The sequence below is a fragment of the Zingiber officinale genome, chromosome 9A (genome assembly GCF_018446385.1).
Source record: "Zingiber officinale cultivar Zhangliang chromosome 9A, Zo_v1.1, whole genome shotgun sequence".
Lineage (NCBI taxonomy): Eukaryota > Viridiplantae > Streptophyta > Magnoliopsida > Zingiberales > Zingiberaceae > Zingiber > Zingiber officinale.
This window is the reverse complement of record NC_056002.1, coordinates 134,752,993-134,774,146: the sequence shown is the minus strand read 5'-3', so window position 1 is coordinate 134,774,146 and position 21,154 is coordinate 134,752,993. Positions and strand designations below refer to the sequence as shown.

Genomic DNA, 21,154 nt, shown 5'->3' with positions numbered 1-21,154 from the left:
CCCCTCAGCGATCACATCAATTCTTCATGGAGTCATCATTATCAGTGGTCTCTGATGCTGGCAAACGAGGTGCCCTCTCCTCACTCTCACCACCAAGCTCATCGACATAATCATCATGGCCAGGTTCTCATACCATAGGCTTCCTTCATCTTAGCCAAAAAAAAGTTCCATAATTCAATCCGATCTTACTTAGTCAAAGGTTTGATGTTTGTCCTGTCCCTAATAACACCAATACCTAAAGATGCAAGCTATGTTGTAGATCTTTTTCTATATAGATTTTATGTAATGCACAATGTAGTGAAATATGTTCACACTTACATCTACATCTAACCTATGACGGAATGCATATAACAGAAATAGATAACTTAGCCTCACGTAGATTAGAGTCATTAGAGCACGAGTGACTATCAATAATATGCATTGATATTATGAATAATATTCGAAAATAAAGTTTATGAATTTTGATCGTCAATAAAAATTAATCAATATGACAAATAAATAACGAAAAATTTAAAATCAATAAACAAATTTTATTATTAAACTTAATAACCAGAAAGTGCAATAATATCTGAACTAACTAAACTAAGTAAGACTTGAACCAAAATTCAAACTTGTAAAAAGGAAATTAAACTGATCTCGAACATCTATTTGAATAGCTTGATTTATTTTAGGTATGATTTAACTATAAAAGAATTTCAACTATCATAAAGTTCAACTATGATAAAGTTTGGCTCGTTTGATTAGCCTAATAAAAGTGAAAAATAAAAAGAGCGTCAACTACCATAAAGATAAAGTTTGACTCAGTTCGAGCAGAGATCGACTTCTGACCGTTTATGCCCATTCAAATTATAATCTGAATAGGAAGATGAACGTAAATAGAGATTATAATCAATTACGATTGAATCGTAGCCATAGTTTAATTGTAATTATATTGTGGACCATAATGGATCCTCTGATCCGTAAATTACGGATTAGAGGATGATTCATTTTTTTACATCGTTGATTTGGATGGACCCCACCTATTTAAAAATGAGGTTCATCCAAATCAACGGTTCTCAAGCAGTGGACTATCCCTTGATCCGTAATTTGTGGATCAGATAATCCCTACTGCTCCCGATCTATCAAAAGTGAATTAGAGAATCCTCTCTCCCCATTGTGGTTACATGTTACTATCATTGGAACGGGTTGATGGAGACATTGGGGACGAACGTATTCACCTTTTGCCATCATGTTACTATCATTGGAGATCAATAGTTTGCTCGGATCTCTTGGGATTTTTATTGAACGTTGATAATGTCCCAGCTATACTTGCAAGGACCAATGCGGATGGCCTGATGTGCCTCCATTGTGGATTTTTATTGGGCTCCGCTGGGCCTGTTCTAAATCTTATGGGCCGTTATGTTTTTATTTTTTATTTTTCAAAAAAGAAGTTTATTTGTTTTTTTTATATCTTAGAAACAAATTGGGACCTTATAAAAAGTTGGTTTATTTTTTATGACAGTCCGTTGGAATTTTATTAAAATAATTAGGAATTTTTTTAGGCAAATCTGTTATTTCACAAAAAAATATATTATGATATCTATCTATACAAGAAGAAGAGAGTTCAGAATCTCATATCCTAACCAAGTTGAGGATTTAAAATCTCATATACCGAACAAGTTTTGTGTTTCTACTTCTATTTCTCTGGGTAAGTATTATGTCTCTATTTTTCTTTTTAAATGAAGTTTTTTAGTTTTTATATTTTAGAAATAAGTTGGAGGGTTTGTAAAAATATTATTATTATTATTATTATTTTAAATGATAGTCTATTAGAGTTTTTATTAGAATAATTAGCGAGTTTTAACTTTTATTTATCTGGGTAAGTATGTGTCTCTATTTGTTGGGTATTTTTTTTATATACTAGTGTGATCGTACACACGCGTTGCGTGTGTAATATAATAATATATAAATTATTTGGAGTTAGAGAATCCCAACAATAAACTATTATAATGAGCTTCCCTATGCAAAAATTATTTTAATTTAATATTATATTTATCTTAATAAAAAAACTAAGAAAAGTATATTTTTTAACATCGTCGACCTAAAATATTTATAGAAGCTTTTTGATCATAATGTTGTCAATTCTAAGATGTAGGACTAAAGAGAACTATATTTTTTATATAAAACAATCAAAGAAAATTACTAATAAACCTTTGAATTATTTTTAATGTGAATAGAAAAAAGGACAGTAACGTAAATTCATTTTAGGCTTCACCAAAGTTAGTTAGTAAAGGGGAGAGATTTTTAATAAAATAGTAAGATATATCGAAAAATCTTAATGCCCGTCTAGGCACATTATGGGCTGTTATTAGGCTTCACTGGGCCATAATTGGGCGGTACTGAATTATATTTGGCATTTTTATGGGCTGTATTGAATTTTAATTAAGCCGTTATTTAAAAAAAAAAGTTTATTTAGTTTTGTATGTTTTTTAAAAAAAAATTGGGGCAGGGGAAAAAAGTTGCTTTTTATTAAATAAAAATTTGTTAAATTATTTACTAAAATAATTAGGATTTTTATTAGGATATTCTGTTACTTCACCCACAAAAATATTATCTTCATATTTAGTATTTATATAGGTGGGAAGTCTCTTAGATTTTTTATTTGGATAATCAAAATTTTTACTAGAAAAATATGATAGAGTTTTATTTTAAAAAATTATTATTTATTAAAAAAAAAGTTACGTCGAGTGCGGCATAAAAAAGTTTCCTTTTTATTTGATCTATTAATTTTATTTTCTTTAAAAAATTTAATTATATATATAATTCAGGTGTCTTAATTTTTGAGTTTGGCTCCACTAATCAAAACAGTCTTTTCTCCTAATTCATCTGTAGGATAAAGAAGTTAATTGCTGTTGAAAGATCAAGCTATTGAAGAAGCAATGTCAGATTTAAATAATTTCAAATCATACTACTTGACCAATGATCAAGGATCGCAACCCTCACAACATAATGACCAAAACTCCCTCCTAAGACAAAGTCAAAATCAAAATCAAAGTCAAAGTCAAGCCGGGCTTCCCATTGACATACCTCAGTCCACATACCCAAGAAATTTTTTGAATTTAGACGACTATGTGGTAAAGATACTCAAATTTTGTTATCATCAAATTACATACATCAAGTAAATTCATTGATTAACTAACTTCTTTTACTGATTTTTGGTTTTTGTAGGACAATGCAATCCTTGCTGATGATTCATATGCTCAAATGATGCGCACCAACGAGCTTATCGAATCGGTATTCATCCGTTGTAGTTTTTGATCATCATGTAAAGTAAAGTGTTTTTGAAGAAGCTTATACTTGATTGTTGAACAGGAACAATATGCACTAGCTATGGTTTCACCGGAGAACACGCAACGTGAAGAACACAACAACAACAATGAAAATCAGCTCGAAAATGAGGTTGTGGGTGTAAATGTTGCGCCTTTGCTAAGGGAAGTCTCGGAGGCAATTGGGAATCCGCCCTCGGACGGATACAATTGGAGGAAATACGGGCAAAAGAAAGTGAAAGGAAACAAGTTTCCAAGGAGCTATTACAAATGCACATATCCAGATTGCAAGGCAAAGAAGAAGGTCGAATACTCAGACGAAGGTTATGCCGCGGAAATAATCTATAAGGAAAAGCATGATCACCCCCAAGCTAACCCCGCCTGTGACCTCGTCAGTATCTATTTAGCGCAAGAAATGACCTACAATCTCAATAAAGAAGATGATAACGACTCAAGAAAAAGGTTTGTTAGTTAGTTTGATTGTTAGTTAGTTTAGGCTTTTTTTTTTTCTTAACTTGTTTGATTGTTTTAGGAAGTTGGATCAATACGTTGCTACTGCACAAATGAGCTCATCTTCGAGATCGGCTCGTCAACAAAAGTGGGTGGCTAAAATGGTAAGCCACCATAATGTGGTCGACGATGGATATCGTTGGCAAAAGTACGGGCAAAAGGTTGTGAAGGGAAACACAGAACCAAGGTAATTATTTATACAACTACAATTAAATTTTTATTTTACTAAGTGGGATATTAAAAATTATTATTATTTATATATTTTAAAATTTTATCTTATTTTATCATTGTTAAACAAAAATGTTATTCTTATATTTTGATTTCAAAAAAGATGGATGATTTTAGTTTTCGATGTTGTAGGAATTACTACAAGTGCACTCATCCAGGATGCATAGTGAAGAAGCACATAGAGAGGGCCGTAGATGATTGTAACATACTATTGACAACCTACGAAGGCAACCACAACCATGATATTGTGACAACAAACAATATTGACAACAATTTGAACTTTACAACGGCTGACTTTTCATTCGACCATCACAATCAAGCTAATAACTTGCAGTTGGAGGCAAGAGTTGAGGCAGCAACAACGGCGAACCAAGAAGAAAGGTTCATGAGATTTGAATGCCCTAATCGTCTCAACACAATTCGTCCGAGAACAGTTAGTGTGGAACAATGTCCTCGGCCTAACTTGGGTTTTCAACCTATCGTTATGCCTTATGTGGGCCTTCCTGGGGCACTTGAATCAAATGTAGGGCGCATACAAGAGTTCAATGCTTCATCCTCGAGGACACAATTGCCTATGCGAGCTAATATTCCTCGAGGATATGATATGACTATGACAATGACACCACCTCAGTCACGTCGGATGTAATTTAATTTATAAAAAAAAGTCATAAATATTTTGTATATATTGTTTGTTTTCATTGTTATTTGAAAAAGTGAAAATTAATTATTTTTTTAGAAATTAATAAACTAATAATTGATTTTTTTTTGTTAACTAGCCGATTTTAGAAGAAATCTAAAAAGGAAACATTAAAAAGTTTTAGTTTTTGACATGATCAAGTAAATGCTATATATACTCGACATTTCTCAACATATGATTAAAAAACTATGTAATTAGTTATTATGATGATTTATCCTATTGGTCGATAAAAAATTTTCATGGACCGATCCGATCACTCCTAGGATAGTCGGTGTAAGTTGGATACATGATGCAACTAAAAAAATTGCACCCCTTGCAACATAATGACCAAAATGCCCACATATGAGCTGCTGCTTCGTCTCAAATTCCTCCCGTTCTTTAAAATCAAAACCAAGCCGTTCTTACAAATTTTAGTTCTCATCTAACAGACCTTCCCATTGACATCTCTCAGTTCACATACTGAAGACCATTTCTGAATTTCCACTACTATGTGGTAAATATACTCAATTTTTTATCATCAAATAAATTCATTCGCTAACTAACTTCTTTTACTCATTTTCATGTTTGTAGAACAATGCAATCCTTTCTGATGATACAAATGCTCGGATAATATTTTCCGCAGCGTGCAAACGTACGTTGTTCAATCGATTGACTGATCGGGTTCCCAAATCCAATATCCGATCAACTGTCACTACAACAAAAATGGTTTTTCGCAACGCGCATTGCGCGCTGCACGGTTAAAAGCTCTTGAAAATCATAAATTATCCGCGGCGTGTTTTACACGCTATAGAAAATATTATCTGCAGTGCGCAAAGCATGCCACGAAAAATATTATCTACGACGTGCTTTGCGCGTTGCGGATAATATTTTCTAAAACACGCAAAGCACGTCGCGGATAATATTTTCCCTAGCGTATAAAACATATGTTGTTCAATCGATTGACTGATCGATTGACTTCCCTTGACTTACCTAACTCAAGCTCAAGGGTTCCCAAATCTAATATCCGATCAACTGTCACTACAACAAAAATGACTTTTCGCAGCGCGCAAATTCGCTTTTCGCAGCGCGCATTGCGCTCTGCAAGGTTAAAAGCTGTGGAAAGTCATAAATTATCCGCGGCGTGCTTTGAACGCTGTAGAAAATATTATCTGCGGTGCGCAAAGCATGCCGCGGAAAATATTATCTATGGCGTGCTTTGCACACTGCGGATAATATTTTCTGCAGCACGCAAAGCACGTCGCAGATAATATTTTCCGCAGTGTGCAAACGTACGTTGTTCAATCGATTGACTGATCGATTAACCTCCCTTGACTTGCTTAACTCAATCTCAAGAGTTCCCAAATCCAATATCCGATCAACTGTGACCTGTTGGAATTCCTCATACCTAGCATCCGGTCAATCTTGACCTGCTGTGACTTCTTCACCAAGTGTCCGGTCAATCCTTTGACACACTTAGATTTTTCTCCTCATGCCAAGTGATCGGTCAACCTTGACCCACTTGAACTTACTGTCTCGTGCCAAGTGTTCGGTCCTCCATGACTCACTCGGACTTCCTTCCATCAGATTTCCAGTGATCCTTGACCCATATGGATTTCGTTCCACCAGATGTCCAGTCATCCTTGATCCATCTGGATTTCCTTGTGCCAAGTATTCGGTCACTCCCTTGACCTATTTGGACTTCCCAACACGAGATGTCTGATCAATCTTGACCCACCTGAATTTCTACATGCCTGCCTTTACTCACCAGGTCTTTCCATCTGCCTAGCTTCACTCACTAGGACTTTCCATCTGCATGCCTTCACTCACCAGGACTTTCACCTAATTTCACTCACTAGGATTTTCACAATACTTCACTCACCAGGATTTTCCTACTGCCCGGCTTCACTCACCAAGACTTTCACTTGCCTAGTTTCACTCATCAGGACTTTCACCTAGTCTCACTCACTAGGATTTTCACCTAGCTTCACTCACCAGGATTTTCACCTACCCGACTTCACTCACGGGCATTTTCACTACCAAGTGTCTGGTCAATACTGACCCACTTAGAGTTTCCTTTCTGTCAACCTTCCTGTTAGACTTGCCTTCGCCTAACCTCCAGTTAGGACTTTCTTAATAAACTTTTCTTCACATCAAACTGGTCAAACCTTTACCAAAGGGGAATTGCATCAACAATCTCTCCAATCGGATGATTGCACCTACAATTTCCATATATTGTCAAAAATCAAAACTCACACATCAAGACTTAAGCTTGAGCCAACTCAAGCATAGTCAATTTGGTCAATCCTGACCCAGGGATATTTCACTAACAACAACAATAATAATAACAACAATAACAATAATAAAATGTTGGTTATTATCTCTAATTGGTAGGCTTAATTATAAGTTGTGCATATGAGTATAAACCGAACTCATTAAAGTGATCTAACTTAGATTTATTAGGTTTCGATTATTAGATGTAGACCTTGTATGTGTAGAACCTATAGTCCCGCATTTATTATCATCTATGGATTGATAATAGAGATGTCCACTATATATAGGGTTGGTCTCCAAGGGTTTAGGGTTTAATCTTGATAGAGATTTTGGTTCCCCATTGACCTAAAGCTTTTCGGCACCGTTACCCCTAAGCCCTTGGAAGACCTTCCTTTTCCTTCCGCTACATCTTCTTCCACCGAGATTATTTCTGGATGATGCTAAAGACAAGGATTGTTGGTGCAGTTAGCATTAACAGTCTAACTCAGGTTTTGATGAATGATAAAATAAGTTAAGTTAGGTTTGTTGTGATCTAAGACTTTGATTGAGTGTGCAGGAGAAGTCCAGTTAGGTCGACGGGCAGACTGGATAGCTGGCACGAGGCCCAGCTAGGTCGACGGACTGACCGGATAGTTGGCACAAGACCCAGATAGGTCGATGGGCCGACCGGATAGCTGACACGAAGTCCAGCTAGGTCGACGGGCCGATCCGATAGCTAGCACGATGTCCAGCTAGGTCGACGGGCTGACCGGATAGCTGGCACGAAGTCTAGACAGGTCAACGGGCTGACCGGATATCTGGCAAGTAAGTTAAGGTAAGTCACTAGAGGGGAGTGACTTGGTGATGACGTGTTCCCCGTTCGAGGGAACAGTAGGCGTAGATCCAACTTAGAACCATTTTGGGAATCTAAGTTGAGATCGTGACTAGATTCTGGTATCGGTGAGACAGAGTCTAATTACTACCATTTTTTAATAATATAATTGTGCTAATACTTTGTTTTGCAGGATAGTATAATTTGCATTTACCTCAGACTAACATTTTCTTATAAAAAATTGAGTTGTTGGAAAATGGTGGTTGATAACCATGATTTTACTATACTATTTTCATTCATATAATCATGGTTTGATATAGTTTTCATAGATAGAATCTATATTTACATCATATTTTATGTTGTATCGATTTTGGATTTAATTGCGAATTATTTTATTATGGCTTTATTTGATGCTAATATTTAAGTGTTATTTTGTAGGCATCAAGGGTTCTTGGACTGGGATGAATTTGAACCAATTCGTGCTTGGATCAGAGTTTTAACGAGACGATCAAGCTCCAGAACAATCGTAGCCATTTATTGAAGATCGGATAGATTTGAGCTATCCATCAAGAACCTGGTCCATCCGACCTAATGAGGAGCAGATCTCGTCCGTTGATGAAGACCCAGAAGTTTTGATCTAGATCTGAGTTCATCCAGTCGTTGATCAAGCCCCGAGTAATTTTGACCGTTCGATCAGATTTGGGAGAGTTTAAAAGCTTTGAGAAGCTACAGTGCATTTTCGAGCTCGGTTCCTCGCGATCATCTACTGTTCACCATCTTCTTCCTTTGCGACAGTGACACTCCCATCGACATCCAGACCAGAATTCGAGATCTGTCATCACCGGCAGCATTTGGAGTGACCGACGAACATCGTCCGACCATCAGATTGTGAGAGAAGGAGGTTTTTCTTCCGCGATCTTTGCACTTCACGCGTACTAGATGAGATCAGATTTGGGGAGTTCTTCTGATCTGAGAGATTCTATCAGGCAACAGAAGTTTTGGAGGAGTTTTTTCCGGAATTTCTGATTCCCATTCATTCTTCCATTTGTTCGCGACTTTGGCATTAATTTGATCGATCGTTTGTTGATCGCAACTCATAAATCTTCCCCTATTTTTCGGGCAGTGAACTTTTGATGAGATTGTAAGCTTGTAGGGAGGTTTCTACCAGCTGCACACTTCTCAATTCTCAACCGAGAATCTGAACTAATCCGGTGATTACTCACGGGAGTTTCCGAGAAGTTTCTCTTCAAATTTGGCAGCGAGACAGATCAAGAATCACTAATCTGAATTCAAATGTTCTTTATTTGGTTTTAGTTCAAATTCATAGACCTTTTGATTTCAATTGTTTTTCCTTTACGTTGCATGCAAAACTCATTGGAAATGTGTTCTATTAGATTTCATCATTGAATTACTGTTATAGTATTGAATTGAGTTTGAAAATGAAATCAGAGTAAAGAGTTAGGGGGGTTTTAATTCATCCTTAGGTTTCAACTCTTAATTCATATTGTCGATCCAATTCTGTTAGTGAAGTTTCTGATTCTCAGATTTTAATTAGTTTAGAATTGTTGTTAAGTTTTGTTTCCTAAAATTGATTCCTCATAATTCATTGCAGCTTAGAATAACTCTGATTTTTACAGAATTTGCAATTCAGTTCAGTTAGGCTTCAAGTAAATTGTATTAATTACTTAGGTTTTGTTAGTAATCAAGCTTAAGTTCAGTTTCTATTAGCTCTTTAATTCTAAGTAAGTTTTATTTTGGGCAATGAGTAATTGTACAAAATAAATTCTGTTAAGCATGCATCTCTTTTAATTCTATTGCATTTGTTTGAGAAAGTTAGCAATTTCAATTCTGTGTAAGCAATAATAAAAACTTTCATTCAATAAAAAGAAACAAATAAATGAAGATCACATTTAGTCAAACACCTACTAGTTATCCTTGAAAAAATACGACTTGGGACTCCTTACTACATGAGTTTTCTTTAGTTAGTTGAGTGTCTAATCTTTATTAATTTGATGTGCCACGTGACATGTGAAAAGGCTAACACCAGTGGTCCGAGCGCCCAAAATGCAAAATTAAGCACGCTGATTGGCTGGGTCGTCGTCAAGCTCCAGACGCTCGGAACACCTGGAGCAAAAGACAACAACTTATTCTACAACTGCTCTATTGCACACTACTCTTGCGACGCTGCGAGGCTTTTCCAACAATCTGCGACTCAAGTTTATTTTCCTGTTGTCGGTATTTTTTAAAGAGTTCTTGTACTTACATTTGTAATCATTCTTCGAACTGCTAGTGAATTGCCCAACGAAAGTACTTGACGATTACGGACCTTGGAGTAGGAGTCAATGAAGGCACCGAACCATGTAAAATTGGTTTGTGTTAGTGTTGTGCCTTTTAATTTTCCGCTGCATACTCGATTCGATTTTCGAATTCTCAACCATCGCTCTTCCCCCCCCCCCCCCCCCCCCCCACTCTCTAGCGTTTTCACGATTCAACAAGTGGTATTAGAGAAGGTACCGTTTTGATTTGGTGCAACCACCAATCAAACAGATGGGGTGAAATTCTTTTTTATTTTTTTCGGCTTTAAGTTTTTCGATACAATGCAAACTGGTATCGTTACCTTTTTGAAATTTTTATCGTAGTAAATTAAACTGAATTGGTGCAACACCAATTCAGTCTTAAATTCCCGTTTTCTCCCACTCTGCTAATCCAAGACGAAGTCTTGGGATCTTTTTTTCTTGTTTCCTTGTGTGCAAGATCAATGTCTCAAATCGAAGGTTTCATCACAGTTCATCCTCCTCTATTCAACGATGATGACTTCCCCTACTGAAGGAGCGAATGGAGGTCTATCTGAAGACCGACTTCGACCAGTGGTTTAGCGTCACCAGAGGCTACAAGGTGCCTGCCGACAACTCCTGAAATCCATTGGACTCGGAACAATGGGATCTGGACATGAAAAAGAAAGCCCAGACAGACTTTAAAGCCCTAACACATTGCAATACGGGCTAACGAAGGAAGAGCTGAATCGAGTGGGCACACACCAAAATGCAAAAGAACTGTGGAACAAGCTCATCGAACTGCATGAAGGAACGAGCGACACTAAGGTAACCAAACGAGACCTCTTCTTAAATAAATTATTTAATATTAAGATGCAGGAAGGAGAATTCGCGAGTCAACTCCATGCGAGGATCAAAGACATCCTCAATGAACTTCATACCATCGACCACCAAATGGAGAACTGCGATCTAATAAGGTACGCCCTAAACGCGTTTCCTCGAAATCCATTGTGGGCAACCATCGTGGATGCCTATAAGATTTCGAAGAATATTTCAAAGTTTAAGTTAGATCAACTATTTTGTGAACTTGAGTTACATGAGCAAACTAACGCCAGAACCGAGAAAGGTGTTACTCTTTTTGCAGGTTCCTCCAAGGAAAAGACAAAGACCAAGTCTGTACCCGAAGATGAGTCTGACCAAGATTCAGAAGACGAAGAGTACCTGGTGAACTTGATAAGAAAGATGTTCACTAGGAGAAAGAAGAACTTCAGGAGAAAAGACTTGCAGAAGATCAACTCCACCGACGAACCAAGAAATGTGACCTGCTTCGGGGTGCAACAAGAAGGCCACTATAAGAACGAGTGCCCAAAATTGAAGAACGACAAATCAAAGATAACCAAAGAGAAGGCACTCAATGCAACGTGGGACGAATCGTCTTCAAAGGAATCGGAAGTCGAAGAGCAGAAGAACCGAAGCTACCTCTCGCTGATGGCCCGCGAATTAGAATCGGAGGACAAATCAGAAGACAAGTCCGAACTCGAATCAAGCCACGAGTTCGTACTCGTTTCTGAAGGTTCCGATAAGGTACATTTTTATTTAAGCAGAAAGTTTTTTAAAGTTATTTCTTGTTTATATAGAAAATTAACCGATCAAGAAAATCAAAATAAATTGCTCCTTGAGGAAAACCAACAACTCAAGGAACAAATTGAAAAATCAAATCCAAATCAAGTCGTAAAACTTGAGGAGAAAAATTCAACTCTAAAAATTGAAATTAACAAACTTAAAGGGTTATTAGAAAAGTTCACAATTAGATCTAAAAATTTGAACCTAATATTAAATAATCAAAAAGGAGTATACAACAAATCTAGACTTGGATACAAGTCTAGCTCAACAAATAAATCATTTATTTCACTTGTATCTCAAAATAAAAAACAAACCAAAGCTTGGATTCTGAAAGCATGTTTAATCATGCTAGCAGGAATTAATCAATATTATATACCTAAAAATAAAATATATTATGTAAAATCCAAAAACCCAATTCAAAATTCTAACTATAAAATTAAATCAACTAAATCAAAATCAAATAATAGAAACAACTATAGAACCAAAATAAAACCAAACTATCATCAAGTCGATTACAATTATAAAAGTAATCGACATAAACCCAAAGCTAAAATTTAACCCAGATCAATAATTCAGGGGGAGACTCCAAACTAGTTGGCACGTCCAAAATAATCTACCCGGTAGGGTAATTAGGATTAGATTAAAAAGGGACTAAGTTTAACTTGACCTAAGGTACTGGTGAAGTTTTGGATGATAGTAAGTTAGGGAAGCTTAGTCTATGCATGTTTAGGGAGATATAGCTTCGACCTAGTGCATTTGGCTGAGTGGAACTAACTAAAGCTACCCCTTATGGATCCTAACTAGTTAGACCAAGATTTTGTACTAAGTGTTGGAACCCCAAGGTGTTTTGATGTGATCAAACAAGTTAAGTTAGGTCCTGTTTGCTTTAACCCTTGTGTGTAAGTGTGCAGAACCTTAGGAACACAAGAAGTCGAGCGGAAGATGCGGCTAGCGAGAAGGACGGCACGGGGAGAGAGCCAACGGGCTCAGTACGTCCAAGGGACGAGGTGACGGCAGAAGAGTACACCGGTGGACAAGAAGAACGTTTGCGACATTCGAGGGATGAGAAACCGAGAAGGAAGGCTACTCGAGGAGAAGGCCGGAAGTTAGGTTCGGGTGAGCCCTATTCCGGATGGTCGAGATCACCCAAGCTAGCGGAGCCGGAGCAGAAGACCTGGACCGAGGCGAGTTGAACTGGAGCAAAGGTCCCGGACATAAAAAGTCAACCAAAGTTAACTTTGGGTGTCCGGGCGCCTGGAACAGTCCAGGGCGCCCGGAATCCTTGCGGGCGCTCGGACCGAGCTTTTATCTAGATCGTGGTCAAACCGCGATCCGTGCGAAGGGGATAAAGTTTTATACCCCCAGGGCGCCGAAACCCTTCGGGGTGCCCCGAACAGTGCTATAAATATAGCACTGATTTTCATAGTTTATACAACTCACTTGTAATCTAGTTCTTTCAGTTCTACATTTTCTTTGTGCCATCAACATTGTAAAGAGCCTACTCCACCCGAAGGAGATCGTCAGATAGTGCGTCATATTTTCCTTAGATTAGCAATCCTCTGATTGCGAACCAAATAACTCTTTTGTGTCTGTTCTCTTTTTTATTAGTCTCTTTTTGTTTTAATTACAAGTGTTATTCATTTAGTTGAAAATCTGAGAAACGTTGAATTTATTTTTCAGGCCAATTCACCCCTCCCCTCTTGCCAGCCTCCAAAGGGACCAACAAGTGGTATCAGAGCCAGGATGCTTCAGAAGGAATAACCGCCGACCGAAACAAGAAACCAATGGACGGACCAAGCATTGTGTTAGGACCGAAATGTAGCTAGAGGGGGGGTGAATAGCTCATCGTGATCTCGTACTTATCGTTGCTTGCTTCTTGTGATGATGTGCAGCGGAAAATACAAGAAACAACACACTACAACGCTAACACGTAGATTTACTTGGTATCCACCTCAAGAAGAGGTGACTAGTCAAAGGATCCACACACTCACACACCCTCCACTATGAAAACCCTCCTTTAAGGTAACTACCAAAGGCAAAGAAGCCTTACAATCTCACAATACAACAATAAGAAAGAAAGAAGCAAAATACAAGTGAATCTTACAAGATTACAATGAAACCCTAGCTTCTTCTTCTTCTTATTGTAACTTGCCTCTTGACTTGGGCGTGCCTCTAAGAACCTTCAAGATCTGGCGGTGAGAGTGGAGAAAATCGCCCTAAGCTGTAGCTGCAGTCGTGTGTCGAAGAGGATCAAAGAAGTGCTGAGAAAAACGCTCGCCAACGTCTTTATCTGTGCCAACGATCAAATCCCAATCGATTCAATTGGGGAGGCTTTGGATCGATTGGCCGATCGATCCAGAGTACCTCTGTGCTCTCTGGAATCACCCCGAATCGATTGCTCGATCGATTCAAGGCTTCTCGAGCGATTTCCAGCGCTCCAATCGATCGACCGATCGATTGGAGGTTTTAATCGATCAATTGATCGATTTAGAAGCTTACTATTCACTCAGAAACTCTCCCAATTGATTGACCAATCGATTGGGGAAGTTTTAATCGATTACCCAATCGATTCAGAGCTTTTCTGCATAAACTCGCATCAACCAATCGATTGACCAATCTATTGAACCCCCCAATTGATTGGCCAATTGATTAAAACCTAGAAAACTGTGTAGAGCTTGAAATTAGCTTCGTTTTGCATCCAAGATCACCTCATTCTGATATCCGAGTCAAAAGTTATGGCCTTCAGAAGTTTACTACGTCCGAACTTCCTAGTTCCATGCCAACTCCCTATTGGACTTACGACTGCTAAGAGTTCGGTCAACTTTTCACCCATCTGGACTTTCTCTTTGTCAACTTTTCGTTGGACTTCCAATCACCAAGTATGGTCCTCCGTGACCCACTTAGATTTACCGTCTCATGACAAGTGTCCGGTTCTCCATGACCCACTTGGACTTTCACCAGATGTCCTGTCATCCTTGAACCATCTGGATTTTCCGTGCCTGGCTTCACTCACCAGGACTTTAACTTCTGCCTAGCTTCACTCACTAGGACTTTCCTGACTGTCTGCTTCACTCACTAGGACTTTCCATCTACCTGGCTTCTCACCAGGACTTTCCAATTGTCTGGCTTCTTACCAGGACTTTCTCCTTTGCCAAGATCACACTTGGACTTTCAGTTGTCTGGCTCCTCACCAGGACTTCCCAAATGCCTGGCTCCTCACCAGGACTTTCTCCTTTTCCAAGATCATACTTGGACTTTCCAATTTGCCTAACTCCAGTTAGGACTTCCATACGCCTAACCTCCAGTTAGGACTTCCATACGCCTAACCTCCAGTTAGGACTTCCATACGCCTAACCTCCAGTTAGGACTTCCACCACTGCCTAAACTCCAGTTAGGACTTCCACAGTCAAGTCTCCTGTCATCCCTGACCTACTTGACTTGTATTCTCATCAACCTGGTTAACCCTTTGACCATCTACATAATCGGACCATTGCCCTAGCAACCTCCATATATTGTCAAACATCAAAACTCAAACCCCGACTCAAGCTTGACTCAACTCAAGCTTAGTCAAACTGGTCAAACATGACCTAGGGAAATTACCCCAACACATTGTTCCACCAAAATTCAAGGGGGATTTCGCACACTGGAAGCGTCGTATGGAGGTATTTCTAAAAACCGATTTCAAAATTTGTCTAATTATAAAATATGGTTTTGTAGCTCCTACGAAGCAGAATGGAGAGGAAAAAGAAGAGAGCCTTTGGACAAAAAAGGAACAAAGTGATTTCGTTGCAAACAACCGGGCGGAATATCACTTGCTGAGCGTGCTGCCTCCTCAAGAAGTCAACCGCATCGGAAGCTACTCGTCGGCCAAAGAACTCTGGGAAAAATTCCTGAAACTCCACCAAGGGACATCCGAAGCCAAACTCGCAAGGAGAGATATACTTTGGAACAAATGGACGAACATCCGTCTGGAAAGAGGTGAGAAAGTAGCCAATCTACACGCAAAGGTAAAAGAGTTAATTACCGGACTCGAGAATCTCGGTGAAACGGTAACCAACCGGGACACCATACGCTATACACTCAACGCTTTTCCCAGAACTCCAGAATGGATGTCAATCATCGACGCCTACTACATTTCAAAGGACTTGGAGGTAAGTACCCTAGAGGAATTATTTTCTACTCTTGAATTACATGAAACTAGATGTGCAGGGGCAACAAAGTAATCAAGCCAGATTATAGCGCTAAATGCAACCAAGAAGGATGAACCCGAGTCAGATTCAGAAGAAGATCAAAAAGCCTATATGGTAAGGAATTTTAAAAAAAAAATTAGATCCAATAAATTTAAAGAAATGCAGAATAAGAAGAATCCAAGAAATAGAAGAAGGGTTCATTGCTACTAGTGTCAAAAAGAAGGACACTTAAAAGAGGATTGCCAGAGCTCAAGAAGGACAAAGTCAAGATACCCAAGAAGCACAAGAATCTAAAAGCTACTTGGGACGATAGTTCTTCATCTTAGTCAGAGATACAAGAATATGTCGTGCTAGCACTGATGGCAAGATATGAAGGGCAAAGTACATTAGAATCTAGCATCGATGAAGGGGGAGCGACCTTAGATGAATGCAGCGAAGCAGGGGGAGAGTTAGACTTCAAGTCTGATATGGTAAGTGAGGTATGCCTCTTACCTCCTGATCAGCTTTATTTTGAACTTAAATCTATGGCAAATTCTATGTATAAATTAAAAAATAAAAATAATAAATTTAAAAATGAAAACATAGAAATAAAAATAATTTTAGTAAAATCATGTCTTATAGAAGATTTTGATAAAATAAAACTTGAAAATGAAAAATTAAAAGAAATAGAAAAATTGAAAAACTCTACATGTTCAAATATTTCTACTTTTAGAAATTATAGAGGATTAAAATGGTACTATAGGTTTCACCAAAGTTAAATCAGAAAAATATCAAAAGCTTATATACCTAGAAAATACCTGATTAACCATGTAGGATGGAATCTATATTGGGTTCCAAAGTCGTGTTTAACTTGAACTGTTTTTAGCGCCTTTAGCGAGAAAACTAAACAGCTAATTTTTTTATAAGGCTTTGTCTAAGAAAGTAGTTGTTGTTCTAATAACCAAGAAGGTCTAGTGCCTCGCCACTGCTTAGAAGCCAAGCAGAACCGGCCCTGATGCGGTCAATGTGGAGCTGACGCACAGGGCCCCATTTCTTAGAGGGCCCAATTTTTTTTATATATTTTAGGACTTACTTATAAATTATAAATTACTATGGGCTTTTTTGTAAAAGTGCCAAAAAAATAACGATACTTATTCCTCCATCTTCGCTAACTAAACCTAAAGGTGCCGCCTTTTTATACTTTTGTTGTTCGCCGAACTTCGAAGGCTCAACAGAGACGTGATTAAATCAGGTCAGCACTCAGCACATGTTATTTTTCTACTTTTGCTTTAATTTTGCTATTTGCCTTTTTCTAATTTCTGCTTTTGCAGTTTTGCTGTTCGCCGAAGTCTGAACTTCGAAGGCTCAAGGTCAACAATTAAATCAGGTCAGCTCATGCATTGATATTTTTCTACTTTTGCTTTTGGCCTTTTTCTAATTTCGACACATACTAATATTACCTGTTAAATAAAACTAATTATTTACATATTCGTCATTCGATTGTAGTATGACATGCAATTAGCATTTATAATCATGCAAATATCTGATTTTCTTTTGTTACAGCACACTTATAAGTTAAAGTTATGCAATTCCTTTCTTCTTATTGATGATGCAGTATTGCAGTTTTACAATTTTTTTAGAGACATCTTTTGTTAGGCTAAACTTTAAGAATTTTCACAAGATAATCAAGGTAAATTTTTTGATTTTCAATTCTTCCAATTTCCCCTCTATTTGGACTATTGTATCTTCATATGAATCATATTTTTTCTTCTCATATGTTTTAATTAGCAATTAGCATGTTGTTTTCTTCTATGTCCATGATAAATGTTAATATGTTATCTACAAAGTTACTTCTCATATGTTGATTTTTTTTTTTTGTAGAAAATTAGAATGTCTGATACTAGGAAGTATCTATCAGGACATGATAAGCGGAAAAAAAGAAAAAGAGTTGAAGAATTTATTGAGTCTCAAAGAGGGGCAATTGACAGATTTATTGTCAAAGAATCGAAAAATTCATCACTTGAAGATTTGGTTAATGAAGAAAAACAAGAAAACAATGATAATGAATTACATGAAGGCTTAGCCATTGAAAATGATATAGAGGGAGATGTGAATGAGATTGAAGACAATGAAAGTGGTGATGACTTAGACTTTAAAAATAATTATTCTGAAAGTGAGAATGATGCTATTAATGAAGTGAATGAAGAACCAAGTTCATCAATTCCACTTGACATTTTTGATCCTAAAAATTGGGAGAATTTAGATCCCAAGTGGAAGGATCAATTAGTGGAAAAGGGCCCTATAAGAGATGTATTAACAGGGAAAGGTCCTAAAGATAAATCAAATAGACGATTCTCTTCAGATTTCTATACTCGGATTTTGCCAAATGGTCAAAAGCACCATAGAGATTGGTTGGTCTACTCACAAGCACTTGATAAAGCATTTTGTTTTTGTTACAAGTTGTTCAAAAGGGGGCCTCAACCAAGTCAACTAGCAAATGAGGGATACTGTGATTGGGGGCATCTTAGTAGCAGACTTAAAGAACATGAGACAAGTATTGAGCATATCAATTATTATGTTAGTTGGTCTGAGTTGCGTATCAGGTTAATGAAGGGTACAACAATTGATCATGCTATTCAAGATCAAATCAAGAAGGCAAAAGAGCATTGGAGGAAGGTATTACATCGATTAATTTCACTTGTGAAATTTTTGGCTAAACAAAATATAGCATTTCGTGGAAGTAATGAGAAACTTTATGATGATAACAATGGAAATTTTATGGCTGCTGTTGAGATGATTGCTGAGTGGGACTCAGTGATGAGGGAACATATTGAAAGAAATACACATCATCATTATCTTAGCCACAAAATTCAGAATGAATTGATATGCTTGTTAGCTTCTCAAATAAAGAGTTCTATTCTTGAAATCATTAAAAAAGCTAAGTTCTTTTCTGTAATACTTGATTGCACTCCTGATGTTAGTAACCAAGAGCAAATGACTTTAGTTATAAGATGTGTTGATGTTTCTACAAGCCCAATGAAATTAGAAGAATACTTTTTGGGATTTTTAAAAGTAGATGATACAACAGGACAAGGCTTGTTTGAAGAACTGCAAAATGTGTTGAAGAGTTTTGATCTTGATATTGATAATGTGAGAGGACAGGGATATGATAATGGGGCAAATATGAAAGGGAGGCACCAAGGCGTACAAAAAAAATTATTGGATATAAATCCCAGAGCATTGTATACTCCATGTGGTTGTCATTGTTTGAATTTAACGCTTTGTGATATTGCAAATTCCTGTGGAAAAGCGAAAGACTTTTTTGGAGTAGTACAACGGATTTATACAATATTTTCTCATTCTACAAAGAGATGGAAGATTTTGATAGATCATGTAACGGTAAAAGGTTTAACTCTCAAGCCATTGTCAATCACTCGATGGGAAAGTCGTACTGAAAGTGTAAAAGCAGTGGTACTTCAAGCTCAACAAATCAGAGAAGCTTTACTTCAATTTGCAGAAGAAAAAGACACTGACTCTAAAATAAGAAGTGAAGCTAAGTCTTTAGCAACATTTGAACTTGGGAATTTTGAGTTTTTAGTGGGTATGATTATTTGGTATGAGATATTGAGTAAGGTTAATATTGTTAGCAAAAGCTTACAATCTGAAAACATGCTTATTGACGTTGCTATGACCAAGATTAAGGGGTTAATTGCTTCTTTTGAAGAGTATAGAGAATCTGGATTTGGACAAGCTATCAATACAGCAAAAGAACTTGCTTCAACAATGGAGATTGATCCCATTTTTCCTGAAAAAAGACAAATATATAGAAAAAGGCATTTTGATGAGGTTACATATGAGTCTTCGAAACTACCTCTACCTCAAGAATCTGCTGAGGAAGCTTTTAGAGTTCATTATTTCTTGTTCATAGTAGATCAAACAATTGGGTCATTGAAGAAAAGGTTTGAGCAATATGAGGAATATGAAGATCTTTTTGGATTTCTTTTCACAGCTGAAAAGTTGAGTTCATTGATGGATGAGGACTTGAAAGCTCGTTGTAAGAATCTTGAAAGGAAACTACAAAGAAAAAATGGTACAAGACAAGATGTTTCAGATTTGGATGGAGATGACTTATATCAAGAACTGAAAATCATACAACATATTCTACCAAAGGAAACAAAAACAGCAAGTGAAATACTAATTTTTTTGCAAAGAATGAATTGTTTCCCGAATTCATTCATTGCATACAGGATATTATTAACTATTCCGGTGACTGTCGCATCTGCAGAAAGAAGCTTTTCTAAATTGAAGTTGTTGAAATCTTGTTTGAGATCAACCATGACCCAAACAAGATTGAATGCATTAGCTATGATTTCGATTGAGAGTGAGTTTTTAGAAAAACTCAATTATGAAAAATTGATCGATGACTTTGCAAATAAAACTGCAAGAAGATCAGTTTTTCATAGTTAATTGTAATAATTCTTTTTCATTTTCTAATACTGAGTATTAGCAACATTGAATATAATGTTTTCATTATTATGAATTTTAGTTAATGTGTTCTGTTGATGAATTATTATATAGTATTGATTTTATTATTTTTATCTGAATTTAAAGGGCCCATTTTTTTTTTTTTGCACCGGACCCTTCAGAGTTTAGGACCGGCCCTGAAGCCAAGTATTAAAATAAACAGTTTAATTGACTAACTGAAAAAGCATTTAAATTAAAATTACTTAGTACTTTAAAGGGTTACTCAATTTTCTTTAGAAAATATTTTCAAAAAATATTTATGTTTACGAAAACTTAGAAATTTTTTTAAGTTAGGAAATCTTTCCGTTGCAAATTTAAAACTATATAAAAATAATAATAATAATATTTTTTTTTACCTTAGAAATTTTTTTACTTAGAAATTTTTGTTTCAACACTTATGAAAAAATTTTATATTGAAAATTTTGAAATATGTTTCAAACTTTGAAAAATATTTTTAAGTTACTTATTCTATTGCACAAAATTTTTAACTTAGAATTTTTTTTACTTAAAAAGTTTATTTTTTACTTGCCAATTCCTTTTAAAAATAATTTTTAAATTACCTTAGACTTGTTAAAAGAACCCCAATTTTTATGTGATCAAAGGGGGAGAAGAATGTTACGTCTAGGGGGAGGTGTATTTAAAATTTATTTCATTGAAAAATCTTACTTACACTTATTTGCAATATTATTTGTTTCTACATTATGTTTGTTTTACCCTAACTTATTTGGATTGCTCACATTAAAAAGGGGGAGATTCTTGGAACC

The 21,154-nt window shown here is 36.7% G+C and overlaps 2 protein-coding genes across 2 annotated transcripts; both read left to right on the top strand.

The window, feature by feature from the left end:
* Window positions 1-1,188: 1,188 nt before the first annotated feature.
* On the top strand, window positions 1,189-4,689 carry LOC122019622 (probable WRKY transcription factor 2). The gene is made up of 5 exons (XM_042577075.1): window positions 1,189-1,209; window positions 3,208-3,273; window positions 3,352-3,767; window positions 3,838-4,002; window positions 4,176-4,689. Exons 1-5 carry the CDS (start codon window positions 1,189-1,191, stop codon window positions 4,687-4,689), a joined length of 1,182 nt encoding a protein of 393 aa, XP_042433009.1.
* Window positions 4,690-17,756: 13,067 nt separating this feature from the next.
* LOC122019621 (zinc finger MYM-type protein 1-like) lies at window positions 17,757-20,333 on the top strand. Its single transcript, XM_042577074.1, has one exon. The coding sequence runs from the start codon at window positions 17,757-17,759 to the stop codon at window positions 20,331-20,333; it is 2,577 nt and encodes an 858-aa protein (XP_042433008.1).
* The last annotated feature ends 821 nt before the right edge of the window (window positions 20,334-21,154 follow it).